Source organism: Berghia stephanieae, chromosome 4 (genome assembly GCF_034508935.2).
Source record: "Berghia stephanieae isolate SIO BIC M18660-M18661 chromosome 4, UCSD_Bste_1.3, whole genome shotgun sequence".
Lineage (NCBI taxonomy): Eukaryota > Metazoa > Mollusca > Gastropoda > Nudibranchia > Aeolidiidae > Berghia > Berghia stephanieae.
In genome coordinates, this window is record NC_088363.1 from 88,591,407 (window position 1) to 88,607,335 (window position 15,929).

The 15,929-nt window shown below is 33.1% G+C and overlaps 1 protein-coding gene across 1 annotated transcript in view; it reads right to left on the reverse strand.

Moving 5' to 3' along the window:
• Positions 1–9,994: 9,994 nt before the first annotated feature.
• The window catches only part of LOC144971516 (uncharacterized), a 264,566-nt gene continuing 258,631 nt past the window's right edge, over positions 9,995–15,929 (reverse strand). The window contains exon 7 of the mRNA XM_078912499.1: positions 9,995–14,057. Within this exon, the coding sequence (XP_078768625.1) occupies positions 13,819–14,057 (239 nt within the window). The 3' untranslated portion in view covers positions 9,995–13,818. The remainder of the gene's footprint in view (positions 14,058–15,929) is intronic.

The following is a 15,929-nucleotide window of genomic DNA, read 5'->3' on the forward strand; positions in this document are numbered from 1 at the left end:
CATTAGCTGTTTCAAAGGTTTCGACTGTGCCACTGAATGTGATGCATTGTACCGTTTTTCCAGTTTTGTCTTCGTCATTGATCAAAGATGCTTTTATTCCTACTGTACTGCATCCTGTGTCTCTCAATATTTTGCAATCAGTTCCATTAGCTTTGCCTTCACAAAAAAAAAGCGATCCTGACTTGTGAGTTTGTGTTAAAAGTGACATACCTTTCACGCAATACACATTTATATTTTCTCCTGACATTACTCGTGTCTATTTATTTACACTTGTTTGGAGTGATGCATTTGCAGTTTCTTTTGGATATCCCACGATTTTGTAACATTTGTCTGCTGTGTGGCCTTTCATTCCACAATATTGACATTTAATTATAGGTTTGTTGGTTTTCTTATACTCAGTATTATTGTCAGTGCTATTTCTTGTTTTGTTTTGATAGGGTCGGCTATGGTCTCTATTGAACTGTTTGTTCCATGGTTTGTTACTATGGTCATCCTGTTTCACTTGCGTGTTCCGAGTGATTGATCGGCTCGTTCTATTTGAGTACTGAACTTTAGGTGTACCTGGACTCTGAGCAGCGGCAGCGTAGTATGGTTCCTTCAATGTTCTGCTAAGGGTGTCAATGGATGTGCGCTGTTAAAGTTTTCTGCGTAGATTTTTAATTTGTCCAAGTTTTCTGGCTTTCTCTCTTTAAAGAATGCGACTAAATCTGGGTTGCAAGCTTGATAGGTTCGATTCTTCAGCGTGAGATAGTAAAGGCCTGCAAAGTCGTCTTGTTTTACGTTTGCCAACTCAAGCCACCGATTTAGAAATTGAGTAATTCGGTTCACGAATGTATTAAAGTCTTCTCCACTTTCCGGTTTTGCAGTGTGAAACCTTTCCTGGTAACCATCTTCCGTTAATCTAAATCCTTTTAGTAGAGCGTCTTTAATTTTACCATAGTCATCTGCATCTTCAGTTGTTAAGGTATAGAAAACTTTTAGCGGTTCTCCGGATAAGCAGTTAATCAAGGCTGTGGCCCATTTGCTTTCTGGCCAACGATAACCTTTAGCCTGAACTTCGAATCGGTGTAAGAAGGATTCTAGACAGTCTGAGCGTTCATCGTATGTTGGCATGCGTGGAAGTTTCACGAAAAATTCATCACTATTATTATGTTTTCTTTCATGACCGGTTTTTGTTTTTTCAATTTCCAGCATCATTTGGGTCCTTTTGGTTTCTTCTTCTGCTAAAGCTATTTGTCTTTTTAGTTCCCTTTCTTGGACTCTTTCTTCTCGTTCTTCTCTACGTATTCTTTCTTCGTGTTCTTTTTCTTCTCTACGAATTCTTTCTTCATTTTCTTCTCTACGAATTCTTTCTTCTTTTTCTTCTTTTATTTTCTCTTCGCACCATGAAAATATTCTTTCCTGGGGTATTTCTAAGTCCTTTGCGAGACTTAAGTATCTTTTATATGCTTCCATTTTTGCAATAAATTAGTTTCGATATTTTATATATATTATATTGACAGGATACTGTTACTGACTGTTTTATTTATTTACACTTACTGGAATGAACTGTTCTATTTTTAGAAATCTCTCTCTCTTATTTCAACTTATTATGTATGTTGAATTTGATGCCTTTTATCGTTATATCTTATAAAGCAATGTGTCAATACAATGCGGAGTTATTATGACTTGAGTCAATAACAATGTGTCAATCGCGTGTACTCTAAACTATGTTACTACGAAAAATGTATCACCAATGTGTGTGACTCGTCGTTAGTTTGTGTACAATTATTCGCAATGACGCTAATATACTAGAGTGTGATAACAATAATAGGATGCCAAAATAATCCCAAGTTATCTATCACTAAATATAACACGACGGCTAGTAGACTCCTTTTATTATTATTTAGTTTTTAAAGACTCACTTTTCAGAACATAATATATAAGTGGTTTTCGGTAACAGTAATATGCCAAAAATGTATTTAAAACAAATCACTATGCAAAACAAATCACGATGTCTATAGTTACTATGTGATGCCCAACTCATGTAAAAGAGAATAATGAAGGATATATTTACCAACTCAATTCGTGGCTGGGACCTCTCTCTTGTTCAATGGTTGTTCAACAATTGTAATTAGGCATTGAAGAGTGTTTAACAGTGATGTCTGAAATAAAAAACAATAAAATATCGTAAGATTTACAATAGTTACAAAATGTGTTCCAACACTGAGTGATTGGTTGATAGGTGAATGAATCGTTATGGAATGTAAACATATTGAAAACAATTCATGAATGAGGCAAACAACAAAATGAAATGAGTGATATAATAACAGAGTGGACAAGGAATGAATGAATGAATGAAAAACTGAGTGAATAAATGAATGAATGAATGGATAATGTATGAATGAAAGAATGAAGGGAGGAATAAATGTATGAATGATTGGATAAATGAGTGAATAAACGAATGAATGGATGAATGAATGAATGAATAAATAAATGAATGAACAATGAATGAATGAATAATTTATAAATGAATAAATGAATGAAGGAATGAATCAATAAAATGCTATTCAATTTGAATGAAAGAATGAATGGATAAATTGCTATTCCATTTAAATGAAGAAATGAAAAAGAAAAAAAAATTAATCCTGTAAATAGGAGTTCAATTAAAATATGATCAAGTGGGGTAATTAAGAGTTTTACAATTTAAACTTTAAAGTTAGATGAAATAGATATAAGTAACTAAATAAATTCAATTCTTTATATGTGTCCCCTCCAAAATGTCATGGTCTCAAGTGAGTAAAGAGCTACTCGACTATGCATAAAGATATATGTAGAATGAGGCCCCAGAATTTACTAGTTACTATAAATGAAAAACAATTAACGATTTGTTTACAATGAAATAAAATAATGATGAAATTTAATTAAAAGAGATAAACAGTGATCGTGGCAGTTACAAATAGAGATATGAATATTTTACGTAACTTATGATAATATGTCAGGTTCGTAAGTTTACGTTTCCAGGCAGTTGATGGGCTTGGATGATCTATTCCTCTGATAACAGGATCGGACTCGTAAAATTCCACTTCCAGGCAATTGGTAATGGGTTAATATGTAGTCCTTTGACAGCGGGCTCGGGTTTGATCCTTGAAGTTTATACAATCAAAGTTAAAAGCTCCGGCGTCTTAATGGTGTAGATATAATATCTACAAAGTCCCAAAAGATAAAAATCTTACAGTATATAGAAGGAATAGAGCGACTGGCCGTCCGGCATAGATTGTGAAGAGAAGTGAGTGTCAAATGTTAGACCTATCAGCTTTTATAATAAGTGGCTACGTGACAGAATGTAGAACGAAAAGTATTCACTAATTAGAAATTAATTCGAGGGAAGGCTATAAAAGGAAAGACGATCTAATATTAGAAGGTAAAGTTTATCTAAGCCTACCGAAATATAACTGGAGTGAGATGAATTCAGTTCTTAATAAAATAAAATTTAATAAGATAATTGTGAACAACCTTTACTTTGACAGTGCTCTGCTCCTAAATGTTGTGATTTAAATGATCTATAGAGGGAACGAAGTTGACACCACCCAGCTCTTTGTTTTGCTTTTAGACAGCAATGTTTATGGTTAAGTTCTCATTAATTCATTTCAATCAGACTATAAGCATTCACGGTTACACGTAGTTTTGTGTGTTGGTACGTTACATAGGGGCTGGCGGATGTTGTGAGTATTTTACCAAAACGCATAGCAAAAAATAAATTGTTTGCTTCACTCATGATTATGATCATTTTTCTTATCATCGTTATGGATATATTATGTAACTAGAAAGGTATAAAATTTATATGTTCGCAGCAAGGGAATTGTATCGAGACGTCTATTTCATATATCGAGGGTAGGGTGCAAATCTATCGTATGTCGACTTACGACAGTTTTGCATCGAGAGATATGTCGTGCGTTGAAATACCGCGCACCTTGTGTCAAATCGACATTCCTAGGGCATTAAAAGCAAAAAAGTTATTCACATTTGAAGAAATGTCTTAACTGATCGGTTACAAATAATTTGTGGAAATAATAAGACTATCGTAACTTGACTTAAGATGGTCTTACAACCAGTTTCTACTTTTCCCTTCAAATTTATGTATCGTAAGTACGAGTTACAATAGTCTCTGTGCCAAATAAGTGGCAAACTATTTGTTTGACTTCTATTGTTTGTTTGTACAGAATTACGATAGTATCTTTGCCAATTAACACTCTCCGTACAAATTATAGGAAAATCGTCACATTCGTTACGATACAACCAACATTTTTCTTATTCAAATTTCTATTGTACATCATAAAATTTAAAGAAAATGAACAGTGTGTTGTAGAGTATGTTTAGCTAAAGAAATTATTTATCGCAAGAACTTACCGCTCTTGTGTTTGAGTGATAAAAAAATATATTTTTGTGTTAGTTGGGTGTGAAGTTTTGGGGAAAATCCTGAAAATGGCTGGTAATGAGAGGGTTAAGTGTCAAACATAAACTGTTTGTTTGTTTGTTTTAGGCTGTAAACGACACTTTTGGATCACTATATCAGAACCTGTTGCTCGTTTCTCGATGTTCATTTAATCAACTCAACCCGTTGAAAGTTATCATAGTCATAGTTTATATGTGTACAAAATATCAGTGCTAAAACCTTTGATTATGTGCATAGCTTTTACATTAAGATTCTAATATATAATATTATTTCTGCAGTAATTCATATTCCAGCAAAACATTTTAAATCTTCAACAGATTAAATGGCTGGATCAGGGACTCAAACCTAGACCATTTCAATGACCATCTCAACAGCTGATCTCTCATCATATTCGTGCTTTGATCCTGCCAATGACATTCGGCGAGGAAAAAGAGAACCATTGTCCATTCTGATAAATTGATTAAGTAGTGTTCTTTTCGTCCCTAAATGTTGTCCACGCTTAGGGTCCTTCAATAGCTCACAAAAAAGTTATCAATACAAAAGAAGCCATGTATCATTCACGATTGAGTCAATTGTCAGTGGAGGCCCAACTAAGGAACTCCCTCTTTCTGAGTGAAAGATTTAAAAAGAATGACTCCTTCTACGACCTGGAAAGACAAGTTGTTCACAAATGCTCAGACAAAAGTAGGAAGAAGTGGAGCTGGTATGGAAGAAGAGGAAGCGGAGGACGAAGAGGGGGGGGGGGGGTAGGAAGAGGAGGGGAAGGGGAAATAAGAAGAAGAGGAGGGAGACGAGCATAAAAGCGTATCCAGAGGGGAAAAAAACATATATCTGTTTTGACTTTTATACATTCTGATCACAAGACATATGAAAAGTTCTCGCCAGCATGAAGAATAAAATGTACCGATTTTCATTGTTTAGAACCCCGATGGCCGCCGTGACACCAGACTATTGAATCAAATTAGACGATACAAAAAACCCCCCAAAAAACAGACATGGCGGGTTTTCATTCATAATATGTGACTCCTCGTCTCAAAACGGTATTAAGTCGGGATGATTAAGATGCTTAAAATGGAAAATGTAGCCATAAATATCATGCTTAAAGTTGAGTTTATATTCTTTATAGAGGAGAAGGAATATCATATTTTACTGAGCTAAATACCAACGTTTCATATTTTTGACCAGTTTAACTATAATTTGATCTTTTTAGCGTCTGGTCCATCCCGACATAATACCGTTTTGAGACGATGGGTCACATATAACCTAGAGAGAGGCTCTCGTTTTAAGCGGCTTGGATCACTTTTCATCGAATCACGATTACTGTACTGTGATCAAGAACTCGAGTTGATCAAAAACATCAATGTATTTGTATAATATGTATTTCCGGTGGCAATGGAAACTGAAGTAGATTCCAAGGGCAATGTTACTACTGATATCAGCCTACGGTAACTGTCCCATCCAGATGCTATTACACGATCCCTCTGAAAAAGATCATTTCAGGTGGATTAAAAACACCGAAAAACAAAACTAAAACTATACAAGACTAAAGCAAAGCAACTTAAAACAAACAAAAACCAACCAACCAACCCCCCGCCCCCCCCCCCCAAAAAAAAAACAAAACAAAAAAAAAAAAACCAAAAAAAAAATAAAAACCAAAAAAAAAACAAACAAACAAACAAAACTAAACAAAACAATAAAAACAAAACAATAAAAACAAAACAATAAAAACAAAACAAAAACAATAACAAACAAATTTTAAAAACCCTCATAGGATTTCTAAATGACATTAAAATAAAAAAAAAAAAAAACAAAAACAAAAGAAAAGAAATAAACGAAACAAATAAAACAAACAAAACAAACAAAATAAAAGAAAAAAGCCCACAAAAAAAACAACAAAAAAAAAACAAAGCAAAAAACATCAACAAACAAACAAAAAAAAAAAAAACAACAAACAAACAAACAAAAGACACACACAGATAAAAAACAAACAAACAAACAAACACGAAAATGATCGGATTCTGGTAATGGTGAGCCGTTTAATAGTTTCATTGAATAAAATGTGATGTTAGATATAAAACATCATTTGAAAAAGAGTAAGAAAAAATGGCAAAGCAAAAAAGCATAATCATAGTATATGACTTATATTTCAAAACAATTATGATGTAAGTTGTCATCATATATTTTACAATAAAAGGATGGAAAATGGGGGGGGGGGGCGTGTAGTAACTCTCAATGTAACTAAACGTTCTTATAAAATTCTTTTTCAGGCATCTTTTCCCCAAAATTGAGAATGAAATATTTCAATTCCATTTAAAAATAAGACAAAAAGAATTAAATTCACATTATTATCATAATATTATTTCTGAGAATTTCATTTTGTATTGTAATTCAATTTTTACCAACTACAATTAAAGAAAAAGAGTTAATATAATTTATTCAGTGCTGTAAAATGGACCAAATGAGAAACGAATGTAAGGGATGACGAGGGAATGAGAGGCACAACACGAATTAATAATAATTGTTGTACAAAAAAATGAAGACATGACCTGACATCTTATATTATGTTTATTTACATCTAACACAAGTCGGATATTTTAATTTAACATAACCATGTGACTCACCGCCTTAAAACGGTAATAATATGTCGGGCTGACATCAATGCTAAAGAGTCTATCTGTATATCCAGTACATATGGGACTTAGGTAATGTTTATATGTTTTAGAGAGCCTAAAAGAAGTAATTTATTTAACTCCCTCCTTACCAACTACAGGAAAATCGTCACATTTGTTATGATCATAGTAGGAAGATTTAAAAATTTCAGATTTGCTTTGTACATCACATAATTTGAAGAAAAATATTTGTTACAGCTATAAGATCATAATTATGTCATGTAAAACTTGTTTTTCTGAACAAAGTATGTATGTATAATATAGTCTACTTATTACTTTTGAGTTTAAGTGTACATGTAACCCCAAACAAACAAACACATTTTGTGTTGGGCAAGTAGAGTCATTTAGGAAAAAAAAAATCACGAAAAGGTCAGTAGGAAGGGAGTTAGAAAAAATGAAATCTCAATTTTGGTAACTTTCACTTTAAAATCACTTTTTTAGAATAAGGTTTCCTCCGACAATGTTATTAGCGTTTTGAGACGATAGGTCACATTTCAAAAAAATCGAAAGCCATTTTAATTATTTTAAATATTTAAAAAACCCTCTTCTTTTATAGTTTGTTGCACCAATACGTACCTACTCCCTGTTTTGCCACTTTGATGTCTTCTATAGGGAACACAATATTGATATCACTAGAAGTCGCCGCGATTGTGGCGCAGATCGTGTTTTTAGAGCTTTAAAACGATGCGCCTGACTCGTGTTATTCGGCTTGAAAATATTAGATTAATTCATTGTAACATTTTGACAATAAAATACAAATAAATAAGTATCACATAAAGGAAGTTTATACGGTAATCAGAAGACCTGAGGTTCGATCCTCAGACGAGACGAGGCAAGTTGATGTTTTAAGGATGATCCGTTTGTTCTTATATTAATGTATCATAAATTTTTCATATACACATTTTCATACTCGTGCAAAATTTTCGGATTTTTGGAGATACGCTAAGTTTAAAAATCTATCTTCTTCTTCTTAAAAAAAGAATGAAGTGCAAGGGCAAAATTCAACAAAATGATTAGTTCTTCATATCTTACCTTATCTAAACTCATTCAATTTTAGATAAAAAGTTTCCAACAAACTTTGCGTAACATTAGATAACTTAGACCAAAAGTCAAACGGAGCAGCAACTACTAGCCTACCCTACTTTCATCACTGAACCAAAATAGAATTAAGATGCATGTCGGTGTTCAAGAAATCTCACTATATATCTCAAAGTATCTGTAATTGGCACGCAGCACGCAATGAATAAATAAATAAATAAATAATAAATAAATAAATAAATAAATTAATGGACGAATAAATAAATAGATAGATAGATTTAAAAAAAAAACCGCAGTCCTCCTCAAAACAACAACACGCCCTCCCCCCCCCACCCAAAAAAAAAACAAAACAAAACAAAAAAAAACAACAACAAAAAACAAACAAATAACCGCCCGCCCCCCCCCCCCCCCAAAAAAAAAGTACTCACCCCTTCCAAAAAAAAAAAAAAAAAAGACAACAAACAAACCACCAATAAAAATACAAAACAAATACAAACACCAGCAAAACTAAAATGAAACAAAAACAAACCCAAAAAAAAAAAAAAAAAAATGAAAAAAAAAAAAATTGAGAAAAGAAAAAGCGTATGTTTTGTCTACATAGTCGTATCAAACAGAAATTTTAGACCTGTATATTTGAATTTCATTTCTCTTTTTATTACGAACTTCCCAACCCAACAACAGCAGTCATTTGGGGATGTCGGTTTTCTTATATTATATTATTTATTTATTTATCTATTTTGGCGTTTCACTGTCTGGCGCCGTATCGATCAAAAATCAATTTTTCAAGAAAAGGACGGCATGGCAATAATGAAATAACCACTCGATAGATAGTATTGTTAAAACAAAAAGACTTGTGGCTGCTCTGGTTTATAAAATAATAATATTATGAAGCGATGAGTATTATGATTTATTTGTTAGCTTTGAGGCTGCATTGTCATAACATACATGCATAGTACCTACATAATGTAAATCAGTGTTTTTCTCTCTCTCTCTCTCTCTTTCCTCAGCCTTTGGTTAGAGAAAAAAAAAGGGGGTAAGAGGAAAACAAATCCACCAACAATAAAACGTAATAAACAAAAATTGAATATAACAGCTTCCAAAAAAAAAAAAAAAGAACGAAATACCCAACACGGAACGTTTCGGGCACAAAACCCTTCTTCAGCCAAGAACAAAAAACCCAATAAAGACACACATCCATTACTTAATTCCTGATTGACGACAGAGCTCTCTTGTCTTTTTTTTTTTGAAGCTGTTCTATTCATTTTTGTTTATGACTTTTTACAGTCCACAGCTTCTAGCAGCCTAGTATCACTTCAAAAATCAAACGTTAACTTTGAATTCTTACATTGATTAAGATGTGCGCATCAAAAGGACTTCACAGTCCAGGAGTAGTAAATTAAATTAACAAAATTCAGGTAGACATAATTTAAAAAAAATTAAAGAAAGAAAATCGTTGGTATTTATCATCATTGAAAGTCACATAAAGGGGAATGGTTATGGTTAGAACACTAATATCACTGATCACAAAAGGAGGGAATATAAAAATAAAATGTATGAATAATAAATACTACCGTAAAGTGATAACAAGTCTTTTCATTTTAGCAAGAAAACTTCTTGTTCTATTAATATTTGTGGAAATATTAAAATTAGCCCAACTAGTGAAACCAAGACTTCTCAAAATCCTCGGGTTTAAAAAAGTTTGGAAAGTTAGAGGGAGGGGGGTCATTTTAGTTTATCGATTTAAAGTTTTCTCACCAAAATAGAAAGAAAGCGTTTTATTGTTTATGGCAGTGTCGATTTTTACTAACTATACATCCATGCTAAATGATATTTTGGGATGTTATCATCATAATCTTCTTCTTCTTCTTCTTCTTCTTCTTCTTTTTTGTTCCCACTTATAATATTGTCTTCATGTTTGAATTTCGAATTGATGAAGGGACCCAAGAAATATACCCGAAAATCAATCCTCCAGTTTTTAAAACACTGGCCCATAAAACTCCAATATATGGCTATAAATAAAGTCACTCACCAATAAAATTGTAGGTATTTCTTTCTGAATAGAAAGTCAACAGCAGGTGGTTTTCCATTTGTTGCGATACGTATACTATATAATATTTATTTTATCATGAGATTAACGCTAAGATAACTGTTATACATTATACCTGAACTGTATCATAACATTTGAATTCTAGTGGAAGCTGGCATCAGGATAGAATAATAATAAGTTTCATATAGAAAATTAGATTTTGTCAATAAATTATGTAATACGTAACAGTAATGACGGTGGAAAACGGAAGCTGCAAAATCATCAAAATATCACCAATTGTCATAACATAAACAAAGCCCTCCTTCGTGTGGGACCAAACAATAAAAATATGTATATATATACATAACTTTACAAACGAAAATTATTGTTAATAATAATAATAATAATAATAATAATAATAATAATAATAATAATAATAATAATATGACAAAGGCTATAATGATACTATAATAACTTAAGAATGCTGCTGAAAAAAATACACTGTATCTTAAATTTAAATAACATACATGAAATTATCGCTTGAGGATTAAATCTGACTGCGAGTAGTATTGTTTGCTCAAACTAATTAATTCGCTTATTTACTCAGTGTGATGGTATATTTCATTATGCTTTGAAATGGGTTGACAAGATTACTATCTTATTTATTACTATGTCTAAAAAATGCCATCCCCCCTACAAAAAAAAAAAAAACAAAACAAAAAAACAAAAACAAAAAAAAAAAAACAAAAAACAAAACAAACAAACAAATATAAAAAATACCCTCGACACGATGTAATCCCGTTCAAGAACAAACAAATTATTATTAACTCATTACTATGACACGGTACACTGGACAAAAAAGCTTTTTATCAATTTTGCGGAAATTAAAAAAAAATAAAAATCTAAATCTTGATGAATCGATGTTCACAAATCTGTGATTTCGAAGAAATCTTCGAGTTTATTTACTTTTCTTTGGGTCATCTAAGGGGCCATCTTGGGGGTTCTTGTAGCTCCGGTGTTAGTGCCCTCGCTTCACACGCAAAGGGACGGAGATCGATCCTGGGATAAAATCGAGATTTTTGTCTCGACCCTCCTGTTCACCCAGCAGTGATTGAGTAGCTAGGTCTGTCGGAACGTCATTAATTCGCAATAGACGAGCGTCCTTTTCAAAATGGTAGCAAGCAATTGCTATTGTTCACTTCACGCTATATAAATCGGGATAAACCCCGGCTCTATGGGTATATGATGATGGGTATGAAGTGCTACTTTCCAGGGTCATCTTGTTTTATCAGTTTGCTAAAGAGTACTTCTTGGTCTTACCTAACAAACGTTTGTAGTTTGTAAAAAAACAAAAAACAAAACAAGAATTCAATTCAAGGCCCAAGGTCAAAACATAATTTTGTAATAATATTATCACACCGCAGATCACTTTATTTAAATGTTGTTGTTTTGAGAACTTTTAAAACGCCGGCCTAAAAATGTCGACGGTTTCATAATAATAATCAAAGACAGAGACAAATATAATAATATTATAATAGGATCAATCAATCGATGGATGATGGGTTGGTGGATCATAAATAGATGGATGGGTAAATAGATAGATAGATGGGGGGAAAGAATGAACAGATACTTGGGTAAAGAGACTGGTGGGCAGGAGAATGGATGGAGTGACAAAGGCGATGTGGTGGAAAAAGGAAAAAAATAAAATAAAAATAAAGGAAGGAAGGCAAATCGGCACAGGAGGAAATTGTAGTGCATTGGAATATTATTATTATCTTTCATAGACTTTTGGGTAAGTATGTAAAGTAATTGTGACAATCATAATTGATTTATGGGGCTAATCCATAACTCATTTTTATTCCCTTTGAGGACAAAATACATTTCAAACTGCTATAACAGTCGATTCTTCACAGTGAATAATTATTATAAACCACCGTTTACCTTTCTCTAATTCTTTAGCGAAGTTTTACAAATTGTTTCTTTTACCATTTATTCATCTCGTTTATTATTCTCCATGATCTTGTTTCATCGATATGATGATAATATCGTATTCCGATATATAAATTACAATAAATTGTAAAAAAATATTAATCGGTAACCAAAACTTCCACGGGTCAGGAATAATTTACTATCTTAGATTTTTCAACAATGCAACATGACCTTATGACGTCTGCCTTTGTGTCTGATATTATCAAAACGTTGTTATGTCTGAGTAGCCTGAAGTTTACAATTATTTTTTTGACTTGATTTATAATATTTATTGCGTTTTAAAAATGCTTTCACCGCAGAGAGTTTGTTTTGAGTCTAAGACTGCAAAGATTTTCATTTCTCAATCATTTTCAAAATAAAATGTTGATTTTAAACTTATTTGACGTCATATATTTTACCCATGTAGCGACGAGACAATCTCAAATCAGAATTTATTTCACTGCGTATCCGGACACGATTCTGGACCGAACCGTTTCCATCAAAAGACAAATCACAACAAAGCGGCTCGTTCTCCTTACGAAAACGGTAAAATATGATGTAAAGTTGGAGTGAAATCAAATCCCGCCCGTGCAGGTTTAAAAGGAAAGGGATTTTGATTATGGATCAGCGCCATTTTGAAAACTGCGTGCAAAAAATACTTTGTACAATGGATCTATTGAGAAAGAAAATGAACTATTGAATACTCATGCAATGATAAAGAAAACCAGAAAAATGACTTCCTGCATTAATTATGTTTACGATTAAAGAAAATTGAATGTGTGTTAGAATAATAATTATAATCTTATAATTGAAATAAGATCAATTTGAACATGCTAGGTTTTGTAATGGGTAATTCTCTTCACGTCTTTCTTTCTATTCTCTTTCTCTCACAATGTTTCTTTCGAACCTCTACCTTACACTCGCGTCCTATCTCTCTAACAGCTCTTCCTCCTTCCTTCTCTCTCTCTCTTTCTCTCTCTCTCGCTCTCTCTCTCTCTCTCTCTCTCTCTCTCTCTCTCTCTCCCTCCTATATCTCATGTGTCCATATGACTCAGAATATGTTGAGAAAGGGAAAAAAGTAATTATGAGCTGACAAAAATTTGATTGCACTCTTCAAGTATAATGTATCAAAGCCAAATCAATTCGGAATTAAAATGAAAGGGCATCATTTATCCTCTATAATACCCAAACCCAAAACAACAGAACAAGGAGGGCAGCTTGGTTTTGCGCATTATTTCCTTTCAACCAACTATCTATCTAGTTATCGACTTTCAATTGAAAGGGACTAGATCGAGGTAAGTTGTCATTTATGAAATAACCAGATTACTACCAAAACTGTTTTATTCATTCTAATTAGCCTAACTTTCTGATGCGCAAACCAAGAATTTTGATTAAGTTAACTTTTTTTTTTACTCCAAAGAGCTAAAAAAAAAAGAAACAAATATATGCACTAATCGTGCTTCAGATGGAAATGTTGAAAAGTGAAGTATAAATTTTTAATAAATCCACTGTTCCATTTATTTTCAGAAAGCTCGGTATTACAATATTAAAATTTGATTCTTGCATTTTCCAAAAGACCACTTCATACTGGTACGATCTAAATAATTACCAACTCTAGACCTGCTCACTAGATTTCAACTCAAGCACACATCATGCAATCGTTCACTCCAGCAAAATCTCTGTCAAACTTGTCTGAGTTCATTCCTATCGTTCTGCTTGTGCCGCCAGCACCATCGACAACATTTCGCCCTGGAAGACTCCCTGACCAAGTCGTCCAGACTCATGCAGACGGCAGCCGCTAGGAAGAAGAAGGCTCCGCCCCATCCCAGACCGTAACCGATGCCGAAGCCGTGGGACTCGATGCTCGTATCCAATTCTATAGCTATGGGAAAGATCACTAAGGCAACGCCGGTGCTTAAAGCTGAGGAAAGAGAAAATAAAGGTTAGAAGAATGCTAATAAGTGACCATTCGCCTCAAAACGGTATTAAGTCGGGATTGTTAAGATGTTGAAAATTGAATTTATAGCCAGAAATATCAGACTTGTGTTGAGTTTGTATGTTTTATTGAGGTGAATGGATTTTAGGGCGCTAATGCCAACAATTTATATTTTTGACCAGCTAAACATTTAATTCGGCTTTTAAGCATATGGTTCGTTCCGACATAATACCGTTTTGAGACGATGGGTCACATTCCATGTTTAAATACTTAATGATATAGATGATAACAAAACACATATATTTACAATTTACACAGAATTCACCTCTGTATAATCAATGCGTTTATTGTAGGTTTGGATCTAAAAACTGAAGGTTTAACATGGAGAAAAACTAATAAATAGAGGTGCCTAAATGTGTCAATCAAATGGAGATAAAGATAAAGGGAGTAAATCTGACTCATGAATGAACAACACAAAACAAACGACGTTTCGGCCTTTGGCCTTTTTCAAGTAAACACAAAATACATATAAATTTATATTAGATTGGCATAATAATATAGGGGAAAAACGTCGTTTGTTTTGTTGTTGTTCATTCATGAGTCAGATTTACTCCCTTTACCTTTATCTCCATTAACAAGGAGAGAAGCTGAGAAGATGGCACAAAGCCAGGATAAGATGGAGCGGATTCGTCGATGGCTTATGCTCCAGCCGGAATGAAGGGCCTAAGTAAGTAAATACGTTCTTGTTGGTATCATTTGATTTTTACTCAAGGGAATACATGAAATCAGAATACTCTTTTGATAGTCGCACATCGATTAAAACAAAAAAGCATAAGGTTCGATCCTCAGTCGATGAAAAAAAAAAACCCATTAATTTTTCGAATTATTTATTTTGTATTTTTCAGCATGCATTGGCTTGCATTGTATCGTCCACATCTCGTCAAATGTCTTGACCATCTCCTTGACTTAATTTGGAAATATATATTTTTGGTTGGGATGTGTTTGTGTGTGTGTGTGTGTGTGTGTGTGGGGAGGGGGGGGGGGAGGGCATGGACGAGGTGAAGAAATGATCTCATCAAAATGCTGCTGACGATTATCATCCCTTTTTGACACCCATAAGATAATAAAACAATCTTACTGACACAGGACAAGGGTTGCATTATACAGAGTTTCTATATTTATAACTAAATAATTAATTTATCAACTGCTCACGATTTCGAGAACATGCTTTCCAGGCACAACTATGCTGTACACTGGTAGGAATCTTTGGGTTTAAGAATGTTTGTCAAATGAGATCTTATGTTAATTCGTTGATAATTCAGGTGACAACAGTCTGGCCAATTTTTAAAAAAATACGTTTAGCCATTGCATGTGAGTAGCTAGTCCTCGTCTACACAAAAAGTAGTACAACAGAGCAATCGACGCTGCAAAAACCAAAAGGACAAGGGTCTACTTTTTAAAAACAAAAAAGGAACGAAAAACAAAAAAAAACAAAAAAAAAAAAAACCACAAAAAAAAAAAAAAAACACACACACACACACAAAGTAAAGGAAACACAAAAGATAAATAAAAACAGAAGAAATCCCCCCAAAACAAATAAAAAAATGTTTTTAAGGAAACAAAGGGAAACACTCAAAAGCATTGGGAAACAACAATACCCCCCTTTCCCCGATAAAACAAAAAACAAATAAACAAAAGCAAAACAAAAAACAAAAAAAAAACAAAAAAAAAAAAAAAAAAAAAAAAAAAAAAAAAAAAAAAAAAAAAAAAAAAAAAAAAAAACAAACGAAAAACAACAACAACAACAAAAAGAACAAGTAAGATCGACAAAAGACAACCTCTCTCTCCCCCCCCCCC